Here is a 23,122-nt window from a genome sequence, read left to right as displayed (position 1 = left end):
TTTTCTCCATTATGGACTAGACTCCATGTTCAAACGTTTCATGCATACAGGTGGAATAAAAACATTTGTTCTGCAAAAGATTGCCTTCTACTGCCCTCTGGTGTTCACAGGTTAAAAATCACAGGAGAACATATGTGCACACCCTGCAGGTGAAATACAACCGTTTGTGGGCTTCTTCTTTTTTGATCTAACATTGGCACAACAGAAATCATTTGCAAATATTAAGGAACAAGCTTCACAGTCCTACCCGTGATAACACTGAGGTCACAGAAAAAAATTGAAAGCTGTTGTAGTACAGCTTCCTCTTTATATCAGGTTTCACTGTGTTACAAGCACACAGTCAAGAAATGAAGGCAGCAGTGTGTTTCCTTCCGTGCACAGGTAACTGCTTCGGGAATAATTCCAAACAGTGACATATGATGGGCGTCTGGGTCAATCTGTACTGTTAGTACTATAGATAGAACCTCGAAAATAGCTTTTCAATATCCCTTCAACCTTGGTCATAGCCAGAACACATGAACAGTGTTGCGAGTGTTGGCTCTTAATAGCAAGTTCAGCTCATTGTTTTGGTTTTTACATATTTAGTAACTAGCTGGATGAACGTAGTGGACCATGCAGCAGCTAAAAAGACAGAAATTTCTTTCAGGAGTTGTTTCAGGACTGTTTTGATCACCGTTTCTATACATACACCTTGGGAAAATGTACACTCATTAAATTAGCAACACTAATTTATTTCTACAGCGTATTCATTTTTATTAACCTATCCCAATCTGCCCCGTGGGCAGAGAGGTGGAGCCTGGCGAGAGGTGGAGACTCAATAAAAGAAAGGGCCCAAAGTTTGTGCAGTAAAGAGGAACAGAAAAAAATGTGAGTACCAGAAATTGATTGCATCATACTGATCTCACCACAAAATGTATTATGAAGACGCGGCATTAAATGATGGGATAATATGTGGAAGTCTACTGTGCTATTTTGCTTTGACAAACCAATAATATGCTGTAGATTTGGTAAGTGAAGCACAAATTTACCAATAATATGCTTTTTGATTTGCTAAGTGAAGCACAAAGTTAAAAGGTATCGAATTTTTACAGTCAAAATCTGAATATACCTCCAGACTGCACCTCCGTTTAGTAAGTGGGATTTTACTACTTTCTTAATTTAAACGTGCATGTTGGGTGCTACGCAGCCAGCAGGGAGACAGACCTGTCAGTTGGGACTGGGCCTACCCTGGATGGATCCCCGTTCACAATCCACCCAGCTGCTTCCCCCTAGTGGACCATTGTGGTAGTGTTGAGTTTCGTTCATTTTCGTTTTCTTAAGTTTCACTTCCCATTCTCCGTGACGTTTTTCAGTGGAACAAAGAGAGGCCTGGGGTGTGTCTGCAAACCACTTTTCGCTTTACGTTTGACCCTCGGAGTCGATTTGTCCGTAAGTACATGTGCACAAAGTTGCTCCTTTTTCTAAAAGTATCATCCTCATGCTTGGTCACATGTTAAACTTTTACGCATGACGCGTTAGAATTCATGGACATTTAAAAGGATTGATTGTTTTTGTTTATCACAAAAAGTAAATTGGCATTTTGTCTCTGTGAATATTTACGTTGTCATTGTGTTCCTCTCATAGTGTGCAGTGTATGCAGAAAACGTATATATTTGTTTGTGTCGTATGCTTCAGTTTTACATCAGTAAAGCCACACGTTTTTGTTCACTATCTGTTTAGCCTTGCTCAGAATCAGATACACAATCGTGAGAACAGAATAGTGATGCTACTGTATAGTTAAGCATGAAAGATTCATGTTACAATATTAGTGTAAATCAAAATGACCCAACTTTGATTTCACAACTTATAATTACACACGTGATACGGTGAGGGAGAGCAGAGAAGTGGTGACATCACCCTTCTCTGTTTTGAGAGCAAAGTTTATGATAAGTTGTGTTGTTGATACAGCTTGTGACAAAACTGTACTAAATGTAGCAATAAACCACTTGTGGCTGGCATCGAAGTGTACAGCAGGCAAAGATAACAAACCTGAGAAAAGAGAGCAGCTACAATAACCAATGAATACTGTGAGCAGTTGTTTATTCTTGTGGATTGTGTTTTTGCTTTCCCTGAAACCGGCTTGCATGCAAATTCCCAGAATCGATGCCCAATATATCTGGCTAAGGTGTGTTAGTGAATATGACTGAAGTTGTGTCGAAACCTCTAAATGCCTCCATTACTTACTGAGATTGCGAAATAAATTTCGCAATACACTGTATGTCTGTGGATAGTGAATTGTTCAAGTAGTTGGTTATTTACTATTTATGTGTACTTTTCCACAGAATTTAGTTTTCACTCATTAATATTCAATAAAATATATTTTATTGACTAATGTCAAGCATTAATGACTGATTAAATATGCACATTTGTTTACCTTTCAGTTTCTGTTCTTGGACATGGATGACTTTGTTCGTAACAAATTGAGAGAATGGGGCCTGAGCAAGTGGGTAGAGAGATTTAAAGGTACAGTATTTCCATGTTCCTTTTGGGAGCACAGATTCCGTATTGATGAAACAATAACTATATATATTAAATATCTACTTACATAGATATAACAATGCTGCAACCTTGTTCTGCCATACAGTGATGACATATTCTTTACAGTTTACACATAGATTGGTGAGAAATAAATGTTGCAATTTCCAAATCTTTGGAATTCTTATTTGTGTTTATAATGTGTGATAGACACATTTTCACACAATCAGTCTTTGCTAGAGTCAACCATGAATAAATAAATAAATTATATAATCGAATGCCATATGCCATTTAAAAAAAAAAAAAAATTTTTTACAGATGGAGAGGTTGACGAGGAATGTTTTCTCTTGCTTGATGATCAAGAACTTGTTCGATTGATCCCAAAAGAGGGACCAAGGGCAAAACTCAAGCATAAACTCAAGTTGTTAAAGGTAATGTTCTGCAATGTAAAAATTTTTAAAGCAAGAAGTGTATTTAGTGTCAGAAATTGTGGATGAATGCTAAAAAGCAAAGCATGGACTTCTGTATATATATATATATATATATGTATTATGTCTATATAGTTTATAGACAATCTGTGTTTCCTGTTGTCACTAGGAAGAACAAAACATAACAACAACAACAACAACAACAACAAATCATGAAACTGTTGATGCAGCTAATCAAGTAAGTTGAATGCAGTTTTGTACTGTTAATCCATCCATTTATTGCTGTCTTTAACCGATTATACTTTTAGTGGTTGCTCGAATGTTTACATGGCCCGATACTTTTTCAGCACCGTACACAAGAGCATGACGAAACAGCTGATTCTGCTGAGGTGAGGATGACACTGAATTTCACAGGCATGAAATCAGCAAATGTTCCTCTTCTCTTCATGCATGTGCTTCTGAGGCACTTACAAGTGCTGAGAATTTTTAGATTTTTTTTTTGAGAATAATTGTCCCACTTGATTTCAATTGAATCGAAAAATGACAGTAAATGCAATCACTTGGTTGGCCTTTTTTGTCTTCCACTTTGTCAGACTCATACCAGACTGGCCGAGAATGAATAAAAGCTCTGTTAAAGGACAAAGGATGTGTAAATATATATTTCTTGATCAAATACTTTTTTAATAGTCAAATATTTATGTTCATTCTCAGGTTTTGCCATCCACCAGTGACGCAAATGATACAGGTGAACTATCCCGAAGCTTACATTGTATATCTTATTGATTACATCAAGTGTAATCTATAATGAAACCAATTTTTAATATTGTGAAGGGCACATGCTACAAAGATTTCTCTGACTTCTTTTTTTATTTAAAAAAAAAACTCATTAAGCAAAGAGAAAGTTGGGTCCTCAAGGAGAGTGTCAGTCACCAGCTAGTAAAATTCGACGTGACACCAAACTAGGACCATACTCAGGTATTTATATTAATTCATCAACAATGGCAACTCACAGGGCTTAAGGGGTCAATGTCTTTGTAATGAAACTGTCCTTGTTAACCTGTTTCTATATCTTAGCCACAGGAAATACTTTGTGATTGGGTGGCTGTTGTCCTATTAGAACATCCCACACTACTTGTGCTTAAAGTGCAGGCTGAAGGCAGAAGGGTTTGATCCCTGCTTCCACCAGTCCGCGTGCCAAAGTTTCCTTGGGCAAGACACTTAACCCTAATTTGCCTCTGATGGCTGTATTGGGCAGCGTATGAAGCTGACAGAAAAAGTGTGGTAAATAGCAGCGCTCTATGAATGTGTGAAAGAAAAGCGCTAAAGAAATACAGTGCATATGCTGAGTGATGTTTTAAACCCCTTGATAAGTGGCACTAGTGTAAGTCTGATGAGGCACATTCCTGTTTTGTAAAGCAGGAAACAAGAGTTTGTGGTGTCTGCTTACAGTAATAGGTCTTTACTTTCACTCTGACAGAGGAAATCATACTATCTGATGTGAAAAACATAATGGGATATGTCAAGATGAAACTACAAAATATGGATGACACAAAGCTCAAAGCTTTCCTGAAGTAAGTATTTTCTATATTCCTGTACAGTAAGCCATTAAATTGAAGGCAGTGTGGACATCATAATGGCAATCAGCCAAGGTACATGCATCTGGCCTTTAAAGGGATTGTGACATGGTAGTTTGACAGGTTTGTTGCATGTTACAGCAAAAACACACCCCTGACAAATTAAGAGATTAAGTATTGAGCACAACCATTATGAACTGCACTGCGACGTGTTTTTACTGTAAAAGTAGTCAAACTGCAGTTCCCTAATTGCACTTGCACCATGCACTTGAGACCCCAACACTTTAACACAAACCAATATTTCGCCAAATTAGTAACTTAGTAAATAATTGTGTTCAAGTGTTCAAGGGCTCCATTCTAACGATCATTTAGTCAAAGGAAAGAAAAAAAAGAAATCTGCATATCATCTCTACATTGGCTAAATTGGCCACATTGCAATCTTGGTAGCAGTCTTTGCTCGAGTCAACCATGAATAAATAAATAAATTATATAATTGAAAATATTGAAATATGCCAATTCTAAAATGTTCACACTCAAAGCACTCTTTTTTTTGGACACCATAAGGACAGTGTAAACAATATGTGGACACAGACTCCTGTTTTCTGACACTTGTCAAATTTGTTCTTGGTCTGTACCGATTCCTGAGGGAAGAATCCATCTCTTTGACAGCTAAATTCGATGTGTTGTAGTGGGTTTATTAGACTCTGATGTGGCTAAAAAAGAATTACATGAAGGTGACATAGTACTGAGAGGGAAGTGCAATGTACTAGCAGTCATTAGAGACATTTTTAAAGGAGACATATTGTGATCATATTCAGGTTCATAATGTTAATCTGGGTTATTTCTTGAAAAGGATGGTCAAGCATTGATTCAAATATATTTGCTTTAAATTAAACATCTCTGCTTTGAATTATTTCTGAAAAGCCAATTAACCCGCAATCAAACTCTTTTACAACAGGACTAAAATCGATTCTTTGGAGACAAAAAAGAGGGAGCTGGTTGGTGTCTTTGGTAGAACTGGGGCTGGAAAGAGCTCTTTGATAAATGCCATCATTGGAGAGAAGAATTTCTTTCCTTCTGGAAGTGTCAGTGCATGTACCTCAGTCATGATCCAAGTGGAGGCTAATACCAATAACTCAAAGTATGAGGCAGACATCGAGTTCATTACAGCTGAGGTGAATAAAGTTATCTTTACTATTTCATTAGTTGAAAAGTTAGTGTCGCTGCAAAAATACAGATTCCAGACATTGCATGCCATTTGATTTAACTATCCTAATTATTAATTTTGTTTTTAGGAGTGGAAAGATGAGTTGTGGTTTTTGAAGAGTTTTGATGATGGTCGTGATCGGCATGACGATGATGTTGAAGAGTTGTCAGTACTATATGGAGATGAGTGGAAACACAAATCCATTGAAAACCTCATGGACAAGAAATATTTCAAAGAAATTCCAGAATTTCTCCATTCGAACAAGAAGATGTTGAAATGTGACACAGTAAGTAAGATTAAAAAAAAGTATTGTTTTGTATATTATTATACCTCGACTCTTATACAGTAAAAGAGTCCAACAGTTTGGGTTTTGTATTGGTCTCATATCTTTTAACAATCAATCAAAAATAGTGTTAGCCAGTTATCACCTGAAAAATATAGCTAGACTAGGAGGACGCATTTTCAAACTCATGCACATGTCCAAACAGGAAATTGAAAATACGAATGCTCCATGCCTTTATCCTAAGAGTGTTCAACTATTGCAAAGTCTATTCTTAGTTCTACTCAGAAGAACATATATACAACTAAAACTTAGTCCATATGAACCTCCAAGAAAACTTGTTATTGATCTGTCTAAGGTTGTTTAGATCTAACAACCAGCTGCTCATCACTATTTAGTGATCTAAGTTTATATTTTTGTCTTAGCTACTATCATTGATTTGATTTTATCAATTGATTAAATTTGTGAAGCACTTTGAATGTGCATATGAATAAGATTGACTTGCATTGTGTTACTTTATTTTTATCATTGATTACAGGCTGCAGAGCTAGCTGCAAAAATTGTCAAATACACAAGAAGTGACTCAAAAGTGGAGGAAGGTAGAGGAATGAGGAGACAGTACTGGTGGCCATTAGTGAAGTGTGTGACTGTCAGGGTGCCGGGAAATTCTCTTCTCCGGCATGTCACACTTGTGGACCTTCCAGGAAACGGGGACTGTAACAAGAGCAGAGATAAAAAGTGGAAAGAGGTAATTTATTCACATGCACTACTGTTTATTGTCTATATGTTGTTTATATTGTTATTTGGGGATGGTGGCATCATGTTATTACAAAGCACTGATGATTAATCATTCATAATTAACTTGCTATTATGCCCCTTCAGATTGTTGGAAGTTGTTCTACTGTTTGGATTGTGGCTGACATCAATCGAGCAGCATCAGAGAAGGAACCCTGGGAGATCCTGGAAAATGCCAGTGGCCAAATGGGAAATGGTGGCGAGTGTCAGCGCATCCACTTTATCTGCACCAAGTCTGATCAAATTGATGATTCCAATGTTCAGTAAGTGATTAAATATTCTTCAATGACATACTTAAATATAACCTTTAGATAAAACCAAAAAGCATAGTGTAAAAGTGTTGTTAGCAATGGTACAAGGTTGTGTTGCAAGTTGATACAAATCTTCTCTTGTAGGTCTGCAGATGATGTTCGTGAGATCGTGCTCAAAAGAAACAGAGAAGCCAAGAACAAAGTGAAGGCAAAATTCCATAAACAAAGCAACATTAAGGTGATATACTCCAGACTGACAGAAAATCTGAAACAAAGTTTTCTGCAACGACAAGCCTGCCTTAAAATCAAAACCTTTTCTTTTCAGAAACACTTCAGTGATGACTGTTTTGTCGTGTACACGGTGAGCTCCAAAGAGTTTCTGAAAGAAAAGAAAAAAAATCTGAGCCCAGATGAGACAGGTACGTTAAGTGTTTCTCCTTGACAGAAATTGTATATGTCGAAGTTAAATGATCTCCGAGTATGTTATATAAGTATGTAAAATGATACCTGCATTTTTCACAGAAATTCCCAAACTTCAAGGTTTTCTGCAAAATCTCAATGACTCTCACTCAGAGACATTAAACTATGTGTCTGGAGCTCATGGCATTCTCTCACTGATTCAAGGAGCAATATCCAGGGCAGTGGTAAGATCAAATAAAACGTTTCATTGTGTTTAATCATCTTGAATGTCATTAATATTCCCAGAAAATAATATTCATAGCAAATACATAAACTACAGTCAAATGCAGTTTAAACATGGAAAAGTAAAATGAATGACTTCTTGCCAATGCCAATATAATACTGAAAGGTTCTACCCAGGGGCGGACCTTGACTCTATGCGCAGAGGGGACGGAACACTCTCAAGCCCTGATGATAATGTCATTTTTAAAAATCACATTCTGTGAAATAGCTGATTTATCATAAACTATGCAATCCATTAACAGAAATTGTCACTTATTGAGCCAAGCAAGCAAATAATATACAGGTAACCCACTTTGTAGCACATGATTGTACTGAAAAACTAAAAAAGATCAGGGGCAGACGATGACCAAAACAACTTGGTGGAATTCAAACTCAAACAGTCCCGTCTCGGATTTAGGGCACAAAGCAGGAGCTTCTCCCCACATTTTTAGAGAACAGTATTAGTTAGGACGCTGTATACTGTGAGAGAGGCGGGGAAGAGAAATTCCGACGCTATGGATATAAGAACTGAAAACACATTAACACGGGTTGTACGCGGCTGACCCTACTAAGCGTGGGCCATTGTGCAGCCGCACCCGCTGCCCCCGCGGTCCGTCCGCTAATCTGTTCTACCCCACCCATACTGAATGTTTTACTTAAGAAAGGCTGCACACCCAAAGGAATCCAGGAGTGGTCTACTCAAGACAGACATGGATTTCATTAATGAATTTTTTTGCTTTTAGGCTGAAAAAAAAATGGAGGTGTGTGCAAACCTTGAAGAAAACATGAGACGGGAACTTGATAAAGTCAGAAAAACCATGGAAGAGACTCACTTGGCTTTTGAAAAATGCCTTGTTGGCGGGGTTGAAAAATCAAAAGGTTCATGTGAAGAAAAGTTGAAGGTCATCTTAAACCCCGTATGTATTTAAATTCTACTTTCATTAAAACGACTTATTTTATACTTCATGTATCTTTAAAAAGAAATTCTGTTTCGTCCCAGACAAGGAAAACAGGTAGCAGTTATCACAGGATATTGAAGTATGCAGTTGGGAACAACGGCGCCTTCCATCCAAAGAATGGGAGACAAAAAAACATCAACGTGGATTTAAGTTCATTCCTGACTAGCAGCATTGATGAGGAATTCAGGACAACCTTCCCGTAAGAATTAATTAATGAGGACATGAAATCCTTTGTTTGCCCATTTAAAGTCTCTAGAGAGGATGTCTTGAATGAAGAATTTTTAATAAAGTCTACAGTAAATTAAATGTATTTATGTAAAAGGTGTATTATAAGTTAAGCATTTCAACTTTTTCAGAAATGAAGCTGAATCTGGACCATACCATGGTGTCATCAATGCCTTTTCACTTGACACAAGGAGTCTGACTCAAAAGTACAAAGATGTTGAACTGCAACTGACTTTCCTTGAGACAGAGGTAAAACGAAGTGTGTGTGTGTGTGTGTGTGTGTGTGTGTGTGTGTGTGTGTCTCTTGTAGAAGTGTTTTCCCTAACTAAGCAAGCGAATGCACAGTAGACAATCTGCTTTCTGTTTATATTGGCATGTACATTGTTATTGACACAGGGTTAAAACACTTGTGTGGAAGATGAATGTATTAGTTTTGAAAAACTGTTTTTAAAGCAAAAACATAATAGTGAGGGGATTCAGTAGCTCTGTTGTGGTGTGGGGGGCATTTTGCTAACATAGTTTTGATCCCCTTAGGGGGAGGGGTCACTGCGAATCAATACAAAGTTGTTGTGAGTGATCACCTATATCCTATAATTAAAGATTTTTATCCTGATACAAGTGATCTATTCCATGATGCCTTATCTATAGGGGCCAAGGGTTCAGTGAATGAACACCTATATAAGATTTTATGTTAGATAACATGTTAGATAGCGTTCTCCACCACCATCAACTCACAGCATTAGGGAATATCTTTTGGAAGAAAGGTGTTCCTAGCTGTACAGTTCAGACACTTGCAGAATCAATGCCGAGGGAAAATGATTCTGCTCTGGCAGCATTTGTTGGCAAAATCTTACTTAGTGGTAGTCCTCTGTCATATTTTTTGATATTTTTTAATATGTTGTTTTAATAGAGTGTTCATATTGACAAGTAGATGATGTTCTCTCTCTAAGGAAAACAAAATCAAGACAGAACTCAACAAAATCATCCGGGAGCGCAAAAAACAAATCTACAGGGTTCTGACAGAGACAATCGAGAAGGACATGCAAGAGAGCTATGAAAGTAATACTGACATGATTTGACTAAAATAATTTGCATCTGCATTAATCATGATCGTACAGAAACAGGTTTGACAAATGTTTCCTGCTTGATTGAAGGAGCAAAAATGGAAAAAGGGACGGGCTCACTGGAAAATATGAGGCGCATCATAAGGAACCATGTGCTTGAAAAAAAGAGCATCATGTTCGACAAGGCTAAAGAAAACATGTTGAATGGACTGTACAAGTTGAAGGTTTGTCACATTTTATAATATCAAACAATTATATAGCAAAACATGCTGCATATCTTTTTCCATGATTCTAGGTAATAATTTAAATGCAGGCGTTATCTATATTGCAGTTTGTGTATCATTCTGAAAGCTGCTGTTGCTCCTAAAACTTTCCAGTCACTTTTAGAAATATAAATATGATTAAGGAAGAAAACATACAAATGCTTATGTAGCCATGGACCCTTTGGCCAATCTGAATAATTTGAATCCAAACCGTTAAAACATGCATGATTCAGTAACTCTTTACATTATTTGCATGTGTAAGTGATGCAGTGAAATAATAATGACTCATTTTGATGCTGAATTAGAAGGACATTCTGAAAGCACTGGATGTAACCCTGAAGGAATCAATTGAGCTGTCACTCAAGACGGACGATAACTCCCTCCCAGGTAATCAATCAACAGATGTCAAGTAGTGTAAATGATAATGTACAAATTTACACATTAACCTTTTGTTTGTTTGTTTTTAGACGTTTCAGCAGAGCTTGCCATCGTGAGGAAATATTACTTTCAGATGAAGCCAGGGTCGGACTTGCCATCTGTGTGATCCGGAGAATCACCGGACGGCCGGTAGTCCAGGGCAGCTGACAGCCGGGATGCATAATGTTTATATCTCTTTTTTTTTCTTTTTTTTTTACAATGAGCGGTAGTCAATATTGGCTGATGGCCGGCATGCAGTCATTTATTTTATTTTTTTAGAATGCCGGCCTACGGCCAGCAGGCGTGAATATTTTTTCTTTTTTAATTCATACATCATCATGTAAGACAGTTGCCAGTGCAACAGCGCTAATGCAAACGTTTGATACTTACTCGCAAAGTAAACACCCATGAAGAAGAATAAAAACCAGCAGACTAGGGAATAGACAATGTGCCAAGCAGTGTGACAAGTGTGTGACAAACAGATTTCTTGCAATATTAGTAAAATGTATCCAGCAGTGGAGAGTACATTTACATTACATTACATTCGGTACATTCAGAGTAGCCTCTATGCTGCCTTTATATGAATGTATGAATTTATCTTTATTTCTTTGAGGATCACAAAACATATGTATGATGGGGGTATTTAAATGAAAATCATAATACAGACAGAATTATGGTCTTAGAAATATGAGGAAAAATCATCTGATACATTGCAATATCCTCAGGAAATAATCTCTTCCAGGAACTACAGCACACAATTGTTTACAACAGCATAAAGTTCTTAATAGATGCAGCCTCCTCAATTGCTGTCAAACTTCACCAGATCGATGGATTTAACTATGAAATGTACAATTTTTGTAGTGAGCCATAGGAGCTGAGGTTAAAATGTGAAACTGACAGGGAGCACCTCACTGACAGGAAGCAACAAGAACATCTATAACACAGGATATACAACAAAAACACACATAATTCATGCAGTTTGTGTATTCTGGGATGATAGAGGAGAGAGAGAGTGGATACATAAAATAAAGTAACAGAAGAATCATGGTTATTTCTCCAAGATCTCCCTCAGTTTTCAACCAACGAACAAGGGAAGGAGTATTTGAGCTGCGTTTTATCGCAAAAATAAATCTACAGTCAGAATAAGAGGAATGAGATGAGACCCATGGAGAACAACTGCCATCACAAAGACTGTGAAATACAATTGGAACTTGGGAGTCTTTTGTTCACTCTGCTGAAATAGAATAGGCACCTTGGATGGACTTCAGAACCTTGGACGGGGTTGTGAGTTTGTTCGAGGTTTTTGTCTCGTGGTCATCGGTCCTGACCTTCTCCCTGTCCCTAAATACCATCAGTTATCACTTCAGCCTCAGCTCTATATGATAGTATTGTTAGGACCATTTTACTGATCTATAGCATTTTAACCATTTCTATAACCTTTTGTATTTTACCTGATTGAGCAGTTTGCTTGTCCCTGCTAAAGCTTTTAATAAATATATCAATTGCAATTAAAATAAAAGTTGTGGACATTGGGTTTTTATGTTTTGCTATGATAGTAAAAAGTTCGGAAACTGTACTACAACATCTTAAGAAGGTTTTTATAGGTTGCACTAGCCAGTTAAATTAACATATACTTCAGACTTCATTCTTAGTCACTTCATTCTTAGTCGCTTGGTATAGCCTACGACTATACCAAGTGCCAAGATCATTAGGAGGGGAGCTGCCATTAACAGGCGCGGCTGGTATTAGTAATTAACTCGGGCAATTCAGTCTCTTGCTTAACCAGAGGAAGCAGGATAGACGTCCGGATGTAGTGTAAGCAGTTAGAAGCTAGGCGTGCCTCCTCACCACCAGCTGATTCAATCCTTAGTTAAAATCCTTATACTAGTAACACTTGACAGGTCTAGGGATCTGACCCTTTCAACGGAGACCTGGTCCAGGACCTCCTGTACAGGGGGGTCACTTGGGGATCTAACAACATACACTTCACTGCTAGTTCACAGCTTTGCTGCTTAATTTCCAACTCTCTGCTCCCAAGTTGTCACTGCTTTCTGAGCGGTAGTAAGCTGCATGTGATGCTTCTTCATTACAGTGTCTAAATCACAGTGTGCGGTGCATGTGCTAAATTCTACTTGCTTCCGTCTTCTTGTGGTCTTCTAAATATATTGGTTACCTGATTATTATACTGTTCTGGGTGAAGACAGAAAAGGAAGTGACTGGGTCGGGGTTCTCACACTAATGAACCAATCATCAACATAGAGCCGTATGCAGTTGGCACAACCACAAACTGATGTTTCAAGTTTTGAGAGGCACATGCTGGGTCCATGGACCAGCAGCAATAATGGAAAAAAAACATTTGAAATTGTAAATGAACTGCAATTATTTAGGGCAATTATATAGCTAGTGTATCTTGACCATATTAACTGATGTAACATTAACATGATCGATCCCTACACAGCCCTGATGCCACTCCTAGCCAACGTTTGACACACAGGGGGACAATGTTTGACACAGGTCTTCAGGCCAATGTAATTATCTTTTCTGATTGTAACTGCTCTCCATGTTCGAACAGGTTCAGTTCTTGACTTGTTTGACGGCCAGAGTTAGATTTGAATGTTCAGCATGTTTTGGGGAAAAAAACTGATGTGAATATGAGTCTGTGCGAGACCTGAATACATGCATCGAGTGTGTGCAAACAGCTTATGTCTTTGGACCTATAGTGAACTCTAGGAAACCTTGGTATGTAGGTCAACAGAACTCACAAATGGTGAGTCTTCTCCTTCTAAAGCTGCCATCAGACAGAACCAGATCTCCACCCAGTGCAGGGTGGCTTGGAAAGTGTCCATCATCCTGTTTCTGGAATTTTATAATTACTTGTTGTTCGGTTTTCACATTCTGTAGCACGAACCTATAACTGACAAAGTCTTCAGGTGGCCAATAAGTACTGCATAGTCCTATTGTGAAAAAACTTGTCTTTCAACTGCCACCAGTTTTTCCACTTAACTGAATGTGTGCCGAACTAATTTAAGGGTTCTTCTTTGAGGCATGATTTATAACCGTTAACACATTAACAGATGATTCTCCTACGGCCGCACATACACAGTTTCTTGGATTTTTATCAAACATTTTGATTTTGGTAAATCATTAGCCACAGTGGCTCTTACAAACACTTTGGAAACCCTTGCTAGGCTTGTTGTGTTAAGCCCATTTCACAGTAAAAAGATTTCGATATCATCATGAATCAGAAAATTCAAATAATTTCAGATTTTATTGTGGCGATAACATGACACTTTGGCATCTTAAATAAAAAAAATAAATAGACCACAGCAATGTCAGTTAACAACATCAACACACTAAACGATACTGACAGAAGTAGATAGTCAATAGGTAAATTTACATGGAGCCTAATATTCTGACTATAATAATAATATAAAATAGAAGCTTAACAGAATAAACCGATTGAAATTACAATCGGTTGCAGAGGCGTAGTTTAACGGATCAAAAGAAGAACTGCCTGTGCTGCAAACTTTCATCCACTGCTTTCTGGTCTTAAGCCAGGGACACAGAAAAGGCCTTCTTGTACTCGCCTTCTCTCCTTCATTGCTTCCAGTAGGAGGAAGCATGCGTTGTTATCAAGCCGTCGCTTGATGAAGAGCAACACATTAAAGGCAACTATTTCGCCGGAGAGATGATAGATATCCATATTCAGGGAGTTAATAAAACACTTGCCAAAGAGCTAATAGGCATCGCAGTGAACAAGTCTACCAACTTATTAATGTGAGATTTGATAATATGTTCACATGAATGCTCATTTATTCAGAGCCTAACCCGTATTTCGCCTATTCCTTAATGGGGAAATAAGAGAAACAACGCCTGTTGTACATCTCCTGCTTTGTGAAGCAACATTACATGTAACAGCTTATGTGTAAACAAATACATTTAGATTTCCATCATTAGGCATTGATTTAAGTCAAATGTTGAAATGTCACCCTGAAGTAACTCAGAGCACTGTCAACCCAGCACCATTAAATAAAGACACAAAGCACACACAGGTTTTCAAAGCCCTTGAACGAAGAAAAAAAAAATTAACTTAAATTATACCAGTGAGTGTCAGCATGAACCTGGTGCTTTGTAAATTCATTTACAGCTACAGTATGAGCACAAGAAGTTTATGCGCACAACTGGTAAATATAGGCATGCTGTAATATTACATATAGCAAAGGCATAAGTTCTTAGGCACAGATAAATTAACGTATTTCCCTTAAGGTCAAACCTTGTTCAGGATTTCATTTAAGCCTTTTTCTCTTTACAAAAAATTATGTAAACTGCGCCTACTTGGTCATTAATGATTCGGTAATTAATAGTCATTAATTACAGGAACATGTCTTTTCTATGTGTGAATGTGAAATGTATACAATCATATCAAAAGGTAGATTAAAGACCACCATACAGTTATCAGTGCTTACTGGGGTTTCAGTGGTGCAATGTTTGTATTAAAGGACTAAAAATTCAAGTTCCCAGGTCAGGAGATGTTGAGTCACCTCTTAACCCAGAGAGTGCTGCTTCTTTAGGCTGTCGGAGTGCTTTACCCTCTCCTCTGGGGTCTTCCTGTACCAGCTCCTGTGAGGAAACCAAAAGCCAATGTCATGTTGTGAGGACTGAAATCATATGTTTATGTACGCTGTTGCCTTCCACCAGAGTTGATTAAAATGGTTTGAATAACAGTTCATTCTTTAAACTAACAAAATGTGACCGATGTGCATAGCCTCTGTCATGAGCGTTAGCATTTTTTACCAGGACAGTGGCAGTAGTGGGGTACAGGATGTCTCTCTTAATTAATTTGACATTGCAAAGATAAGGAAGATAAAGCCATTTTCAATTATAAGAAAAGGATAAGAGTTAAGCATGGTGAAAAATGTAGAAGGATGAACTCACCCCTGACGGTTCAGCTGACCTGGGACAGGAGAATTTTGGCACTGACTTGGCTTCAGCACTCTGGGAAAGAAAGAAAAAATAAATTGTAAATACGGAGCACAGAGTCAAAGAAATGTGAAACAAACTTCCACAACTGTGTTGGCACCTGTTGGTAATGGGGCTCTTTGGCTTCTGCTGCATCTTCCTAGCCTGTGCTGGGGATTCAGCAACCCTAAAAAGAAATGCATACAATAAAAACACTGGATCATTAAAAACCTTAACATCTAAAACCAGATCCAATATACTATGGAAAGCTGTGTACTTCATTCCATTCTTACCTCTTCTTCCTGTCCAGAGATCTTTGTGTGGCAGCAGACAGAACCACTCTCTCCTTGGGGCACTTTGTTTTTTCCTGCAGGTCCACACAAGTAGGAAGAACACAGTTAACGAAAGACATACCAACATTGGCAGCATAAGACAAAGCATGTTAAAAGGTTGTGGCAAAAAGGCATGAATGTATGGATTCATACCTTTGTAAATATTTCACAGATTGTCCACGCACATGCATGAAACAAACCACCCAAAACATAAACCTGCTTCAGTACAAACTCAAGTTCCCTTTCAAGTTCTCTCCAAGAGACAAAAGAGTCAAAATACAAAATAATATGATTATTGGCCTATATTTTCTGGTTACCAAGTCTCGCAGCTTCCTCTCTGCACGGAGCTCCCTTTCCTGCTGCAGCAACGCTAATCGGTCCCCCAGAGGCATTTCAAAGAAGATGTCATGGATATCATAAAGGGCTGCACGTAACTGAGGGACAAGAGATAAACATGCATATAAACACAAAGAAAGATGGACCTCTGCTGTCTACAGACAGTAACTACACACTCATACCTGGGCTCTAACTCTCTCCTGCAGGGAGATATCTTGTGCTGAGAGGGAACTTTTCTTCTGTGGAGCTTCAGTCTGGAATGAGCGGATGAACTCCTGTGTATCCTATAGAAACATTTAGTACAAACTCATAAACATACTATTATTTCCCCAAGTATAAATAAAATAGTTTGATTTGTTGTATACGCGTGTGGGTTTGTGTGTACCCTCACCATGATGGTCTGACGAAGGTGCTTGACCTTCTCTGTCTTGAGCAGTCTGCGAATGAGGAAGCCTCGAGTGATGGCACCAATTCGACAGAACGCCGTCTGCTGCTCTGCTGTCAGAATCTGCAAATCACATCCAGGACGCAAGAAGATGGGGATGTGAGGACATAGTGAGGGTCCGATAAATAAAGGTCAATCTGTTGTACAAACACACATGCGCAAATGTCCAGACTTTGCCGATCTTGCGGACTTGCAGAGTTAACAGGTGTGTCCGCTCCGCTGTGCTACTACCAAACGTCTTGCTGCTCCCTTACTGCGAGAGGACGGGCAGCCACCACTCAACTAAATCTCTTCTGTCTGTCGTCCTGGTTCCTAAATTGGTGGAACAAGCTCCCCATTGTCATCAGGGCAGCAGAATCCCTGCAAACTTTCCATAGCAGATTGAAACCCCACCTGTTCAGACTGCACCTTAGTTCACCTTAGTCCATGAATCATTAAAAGAGAGAAACATTTAAAAAAAATCGAAACCGAAGTACTTGCCCTTTTGCCTATTTGATCAATTTTTATATACTTGCATTATTATTGCACTTTTGGGGTAATATCTTCATGGACGATGCACTTATGTAAGTCGCTTTGGATAAAAGCATCAGCTAATGGAATTTAATGTTATTAATTGATTATTTGTTGCAGCTCTAGTTCATAGCAATATGGATATGACGACGTATAAGCAAAGGAATTCTAGGAACTATAACAGTGTACCATACTTACAGAGGTCTACGAGGATTCAGTCCACAAATTCACACGTTTGAAGCCATGTGCACGTACAAGCACACACGCACACACGCACACACACACACACACACACACACACTTGTACGCAAGGGTATACCCACCAGACTTAGCCTTGCACGAGGTTTGCTAGCTGCCCAAGTGGGCCCCCAAAGATAAACTGGAGGCTGGACAGAGGGAGTGCACACACGAGAACTGCCTTGACTGAGAAAACCTGGAGTGAAGAGACCATTTCAATTGAAAGACACACACACAATTGGTACCATATCCTCCTGACACCCAGCAATTCATTTTTTGGGCTCTGTGGAGGACATTCATCTGGGACCTCTCAGTCAAATACCATGTATACAACATACTGTATTTAAGCCTGACTGTTGTGTGAAGAGGACATCCTGTTGTGGGGATGTAGCTAACAGCACAAGCACTAAAAATACAGAGCATCACATTTTATGGCAAAAGGGGGGGTAAATGATCAATGTTTTGCAGATAGTATGTTCTTTGATATTGGAGTCTTAACTTAAATTTAGGAAGTTTTCAGAAATGTACAGTAATTGTAAACCTTTCAAAACACACCATTTTTATTCAATGTCATTTGAAGTGGAGAGCTAGACTAACCCACTTGTGTTTTAAACCCACTTCCCAACTTCAGGAAGCAGAGTGAGACAGAAATTATGCTACTCAGAATATTTTGTCTCTTTTGCAACCTCAAATATAAAAAAATATTACTCTGATTCCTCCTCCTGTAATTAGGCAGTGATAGAGAGCAGAGTTTAATTATCCTCTGTTTTATCACAGTATTTTGTTACTATTTGATACATATTTCTCTGAGGATGTTGGTGTAATGAATGTAATTGTTAGCTGCAATGATACTCATTTATAACTGAACAAGCAGTCACTATTGTTGTACACACTCATATCAACATGACAATAAGGTGAGGCGGTACCTTTACTGTGTCCAGGTGATTGCTCAGATGGTGTGTGGGCAGGGCTTAGACCTGGGCAAGAGAAGTTCACAGCAGGAGAGCTGTCACTCACGTGCCTGCGATTCCACCCATAACCATCCCCACTCAGAGGCCGCACACACTCCTGCTCCTTCAGCCGTTTCTCTGTCACTTCCAGCTCCTGAACACATGTAGATAAAGGAACACACACACACACACACACACACACACACACACACACACACACACACATAAAATACTGCACAAAAATGTTGGTATCTACTACGTACAGAAGAGTAAATTTTGTGTTATTCCATGTGCTGACCATACGGAGGTGCTGTTGCTCTTTCTCCTGCTCAGCCAGGAGCAGTGACATCTGCAGAGCATGCTCCTCCTCCAGACGTCTTTGCATGTCCTCTAGAGCCTGTGCTCGCCGCTGGGTCTCCTCTGTTGATGTGCACAAAGGAATACATGAATAAAACAATGTTCGAGCAAAACGCCACAGTGAGAGAGACTGTGACCTCAGTGGCAATGACACCAGCAGATTCCAGTAAAAACAATGTGAGTGAGATTCACCTGTCATGCTGGCTAGTGTTTCAGGTGCATGTCTGAGGACTGTCGGTGGGATCCTTCCATTGCTCGGCCCCTGAGAATCATCAGGCTCCATCCTGAGTGAGACCTGAGACAAGTCAGGGGTCAAATGAGGCCTCAGCAGAGATGGCGAGGGATTCTGTAACTCATACGTCTGGTTTAAGGGGTCTGCAGGGGTGCGCCGACTTGAAGCCAACCAGGAAACTCCTGCCATGAAACGAGGGATCCTTTCCTGACAACGGCCTATGTGCTCAACTCCAGAGGGGTAGGTATGCGGCTGGCTGTCCAGGGTGTGGCAGCGCCGGCGAAAACCTGCAGCTGGATCATCATGGTGTCCCATCGGGCTGGACATCGAGGCAACAATTGGGCTACAGGCCTCATACACTGGACTGGCATCACAATGACTGGATCGACGACTCCCACAGTGATCGGCGGACTTTGTGGCCCCTGCGAGAGCCTTTCCCCAATCTGCCATGCTAGCACCTTCCCCTGACCTTCCTGGGCTTCGGGGTATGAGGTCCGCTGGGCCGATGGGAAACGAAATATGGATGTTGCCTGTAGAAACTGGGCGTGGTCTGCGTCTCCGTGCACAGGGACTAATGCTGGACTCTGGACTGGGGAGACGGACATATCGGTCAGGTAGACTAGGTGACAGACGGCCAGACTGTTGGAGACTGGGCTCACAAAGAGTTTGGTGCTGGATCTTGGTCTGAGGTGCGCCCATAGGACTATGATGCAGACTGAATCCAAACTCAACGCCCGTGTCCCTAGTGGGGCTACAGCTCTTATTCTCCTTGTCAGAGACAGTGTCAGACCTGGCAGGCCCGGTGACAGTGTGGACAACTTTTGAACCCTGCTGACTCTGCTCTCTTTTCACATACTCTCTTGATTTCTTAAGAAGGCTGTCCAAACTCATGTCCTCTTCGTCTTCGTCTTCCTCTTCACTCTCCACCTTTTCTTCTTCCACCACATTGTAGCCACAGAGGTTGGGGGTCTCAGAGCATGGAGTGGGAGGCCGATCATTTGTCTGAAGCCCAAGTACGGGCGAGTCAGTGACCAGGGTGTAGCCACTCACTGTCGCACACGTAGAAACTGGCAGCTTGTCAACCTCTTCATTCTGCGTCTGTAGAGATAAAAAGTAAAGATGAGGAATCATCAAACATCTACTAAAATAAAAAAGCAGAGAACAAATGACCGGTTGATGGTATTATTGGACCCATTTAATTAAACAACAATTATTTAAAGCCATTCATTCATTACACTGATATACAAACAATATAAACAATAAAAAAAGGTGTTACTTGCAGAACCATTTCGGGGTTCTACGTAGTACTGCGCAACTGTTTCCGTTCCGGTTGCTCTATAAGCGGATCGGTAACAGAGTGTCTGCTGCAGACCTTCGTGTGAGAGGTGACAGAGAAATGATCCCGGCGTATGTTTACAAGTAGTACGGCATAACAACGTGGGACAAAGTAGGACACAGCAGTGCTCTGAGTAACTTTTCATCTGTTTTTGATAATGTCCCGTTTTGGAAATTTCCTGCAAACACTCGTGACAAAGCTCTGAATGATGTAGTAAGTAAACAGTAACGGTTAACAGACGAGCAGCATTATTTTAAAAACGGTAGTACGTCACAAAGCCTCGTGCATGTAGTCTATTCACTTGTCAAGACACTGAATGTTTGCATGTTTTTTCCAGACCTATCGTCATCTGAGACTGTTTCACTGAAAATAATCTGACGTATTTATAAATAGATCGCGCTGGATTGTTGATGTTGGTTTTATCAGTAGAAAATTAAATGTACATCCTCAAGTTTTGTACAATTACATCACAGAGGCTCTAGCAACTACAGACAATAACTGAGCGATCACATTTATTCAAAGACCTGAAATTTCATAGCTGGAGCAGATTTGCATATGGACAATATTGCTTTGGCCGTCTAGCAGACAAAACAGGGCCTTCGTCAGGCGAAATAGCACATCATTCCGGAGAAAGGTTTTAGTCAGAGAAGCTGTATTCAAGTCCGCAATGGTCACTAGAGATTCTGGGACCGACTATGATTCCGTTTTTGTGGAATGTTGTGGGGCTGACACACAGACCTTTTTCATATTTGGAAGTCTTAGATGAAGACATGACAAAGTCTGTGATATATCTTGCATAAGAATTTTGGATGTGTCTACTTCTATTTTGCAACATTTTTTCTTAAACTTGTCATTATGTTAAACTGATTTCACTGTGTAATAGCGATAGAATAACGACACAATCCGCGCTTAAATTTATCCCCGATAAGCCTTGCGTTCACCTTGGAATTCTAAAAATTACATCTCAACCCAAACAATAATACCACCTTGAACTGCTAGGGGGCACGAAAGTTCTCCATTGCCACTTTGATTTCACTTACTGAATACTTATGGTAAGCGTGCTAGATTTCAAACAGGCCTGGGACCATACTGTGCTACTGACCTGAGCTTGATCCAGTATGTCCTGAACTCGGGCCAGAAGCTTGTACCTCTGTTGGTTCGGCCTGTCCACCTCTTGCTGGACCGCTCTGTCTCTGTGGCCGCACATCTCAGTGCGCTGCTCTGCACTCAGCTGGAAAAAGACAACACACACACACTGACTGAAAGACGTGAACCTCTTTAGCCACAACTGACAAAATGTCCCTCTTCACAGGCGCAAGCATTATGCAATTTGCTGTGAAGCATAAAGAGTGACACGTATACAGATTCTCCAGGGAAAACAACCAAACATTTTGTCATTAAAAAGCAGAGACATTTTTGTGACAGCAGATCACTTGGTCTGGATATCGAGCCATCTGCAAACCTTTTGAAAACACCCATTACTGTAACTTCTGTCTACAGTTGATGAAGAAACTCGGTTTAGCTGCATCTCATGCCATCCCTTTAGCAAAAGTTGCCTCTGTGTATTTCCTCCTTACCAGGGGCGAGAGCACAGCTCTTCCATAGAAGCGAATGACAGAGCGAGCCCTCAGGGAACACGGCGGCTCACATGTCATCCTCTTGAATTTCCCCTCCTCCTGCAGCATGGCCAGACTCCGCCGGCAGAACTCCTCGTAGCTTTCCATCCCTGGACACCCGCACATCCGCACTCTGGATGGGAAACAGACACCATGTAGCCTCGTCACCCCGCTGTTAAATTAAAAGGGAGAGTTACATGTCAGTGGACGTGGGAGCTTGGGCTGCATTGGGTGTGGATCACTGGATCACACTCTGAGCGGAAGAGCAGGAGAAATTGCCTGCAACAAAAGAGGCTCTGTGTTGCCCTCTGTGTTTTTATAACACTCATCACATTCCTGCCATTCCTTTCTATCAGACCTAGGCGGTGTGACCGACTTTCATTTCCGTGTGTCATTAGGTCTAATCAATACAGTGTCTATTTCTCAAATGTCAGGAAAAAAATGATACAGAGGGACCCTGCACAGGGAGCACAGGGCGTTATCCTGGGCGCACAGATGTTGACAAAATGAAATGACACGTTTTCATTCTTTATTTTGCTGCTGTATCAAAAAGTGGTGGTGTCTCATATCATTTTTTTAAATTTAAATTGCCCATTGTGAAGGTTTTGATTCAGCCTGGGGTGCTGACGATGCTGCCAGTTTAACCTGGTGGTTTGATGACACACACACACACACACACACTGATCGATCACAGCAGAGTGTACACCAGCAGGTTTGAAGGTTTAAGAAACACTCGATTTGACGGTTCCTACTGGAGCCAGACGTTTTAGTACAGATGAAGCTTGGCAGAAAGACAGTTGATGGACTCGTTGTCATTATTGTCTTACCTCCACAATGGAATAGGGGGAAAGGAAAAAGATATGTCCTTTCCTGTCTAGCGACGGCGAGTCTTAGACATTGGCAAGTGTCGCAAGAAACGCGATAAAGTGGCCGCTACACAGTGAGCCCCATGTTCCTCCTCTCAATCTGGAGCTGCACATCATCCCCAACCTCCTCCTCCTCCTCCTCATCCTCATCATCATCATAATCCTCCTCCTCCTCCTCCGTCTTCTTCTTCTTCTTCGTTTCACTGGCGAGTCGCGACCATGTGGGGCATTATCGCCACCAACTGACTGAATTAGGTATTACTTATATCCTTTGTCCTGTACTTTGCA

At 40.1% G+C, this 23,122-nt stretch overlaps 2 protein-coding genes across 7 annotated transcripts; one reads left to right on the top strand and one right to left on the bottom strand.

Annotated features, from left to right (window-relative positions):
* The first annotated feature begins 848 nt into the window (after positions 1-848).
* LOC118288793 (nuclear GTPase SLIP-GC) lies at positions 849-12,172 on the top strand. 5 transcript variants are annotated; one of them, XM_035615281.2, is made up of 24 exons: positions 930-1,007; positions 1,092-1,130; positions 1,353-1,428; positions 2,421-2,502; positions 2,833-2,945; positions 3,112-3,180; positions 3,290-3,331; positions 3,654-3,687; positions 3,834-3,917; positions 4,420-4,513; positions 5,475-5,691; positions 5,812-6,009; positions 6,542-6,751; positions 6,886-7,061; positions 7,194-7,287; positions 7,375-7,468; positions 7,572-7,693; positions 8,474-8,647; positions 8,731-8,888; positions 9,046-9,163; positions 9,865-9,973; positions 10,069-10,202; positions 10,547-10,628; positions 10,709-12,172. In XM_035615281.2, exons 4-24 carry the CDS (start codon positions 2,436-2,438, stop codon positions 10,783-10,785), a joined length of 2,466 nt encoding a protein of 821 aa, XP_035471174.2. In that variant the 5' UTR covers positions 930-1,007; positions 1,092-1,130; positions 1,353-1,428; positions 2,421-2,435; the 3' UTR covers positions 10,786-12,172. The 5 variants fall into 5 exon arrangements, with proteins under 5 accessions (XP_047184077.1, XP_035471174.2, XP_047184078.1 ...); XM_047328121.1 differs by lacking the exons at positions 930-1,007; positions 1,092-1,130 and adding an exon at positions 849-867; XM_047328122.1 differs by lacking the exon at positions 3,834-3,917 and having other exon boundaries at positions 931-1,007.
* Positions 12,173-13,907: 1,735 nt separating this feature from the next.
* On the bottom strand, positions 13,908-23,039 carry LOC118289249 (centriolar coiled-coil protein of 110 kDa-like). Of its 2 annotated transcripts, none has more exons than XM_035616089.2 (14): positions 22,796-23,039; positions 21,930-22,140; positions 21,455-21,583; positions 18,977-20,114; positions 18,726-18,847; positions 18,404-18,581; positions 17,564-17,673; positions 16,677-16,793; positions 16,468-16,569; positions 16,267-16,383; positions 15,911-15,984; positions 15,739-15,804; positions 15,594-15,653; positions 13,908-15,278 (listed from the first exon to the last, which is right to left on the bottom strand). In XM_035616089.2, exons 2-14 carry the CDS (start codon positions 22,092-22,094, stop codon positions 15,203-15,205), a joined length of 2,454 nt encoding a protein of 817 aa, XP_035471982.2. In that variant the 5' UTR covers positions 22,095-22,140; positions 22,796-23,039; the 3' UTR covers positions 13,908-15,202. The 2 variants fall into 2 exon arrangements, with proteins under 2 accessions (XP_035471982.2, XP_035471983.2); XM_035616090.2 differs by having other exon boundaries at positions 21,930-22,101.
* Between the last annotated feature and the right edge of the window lie 83 nt (positions 23,040-23,122).

This window comes from Scophthalmus maximus, chromosome 17, assembly GCF_022379125.1.
Source record: "Scophthalmus maximus strain ysfricsl-2021 chromosome 17, ASM2237912v1, whole genome shotgun sequence".
NCBI classification, from domain to species: Eukaryota; Metazoa; Chordata; class Actinopteri; order Pleuronectiformes; family Scophthalmidae; genus Scophthalmus; species Scophthalmus maximus.
This window is presented reverse-complemented; position numbering and strand designations above follow the sequence as displayed.

Coding starts and splice junctions, on each gene's coding strand:
- LOC118288793 (XM_047328121.1), top strand. CDS start 2,436: ATGGATGACTTTGTTCGTAACAAATTGAGAGAATGGGGCCTGAGCAAG. Junction 8,889..9,045: donor GAATTCAGGACAACCTTCCC/GTAAGAATTAAT, acceptor CAACTTTTTCAG/AAATGAAGCTGAATCTGGAC. Junction 9,164..9,864: donor TGACTTTCCTTGAGACAGAG/GTAAAACGAAGT, acceptor TCTCTCTCTAAG/GAAAACAAAATCAAGACAGA.
- LOC118289249 (XM_035616089.2), bottom strand. CDS start 22,094: ATGTGCGGGTGTCCAGGGATGGAAAGCTACGAGGAGTTCTGCCGGCGG. Junction 16,384..16,467: donor AGGAGAGAGTTAGAGCCCAG/GTATGAGTGTGT, acceptor CTTGTCCCTCAG/TTACGTGCAGCCCTTTATGA. Junction 15,654..15,738: donor AAGAGCCCCATTACCAACAG/GTGCCAACACAG, acceptor TTTCTTTCCCAG/AGTGCTGAAGCCAAGTCAGT.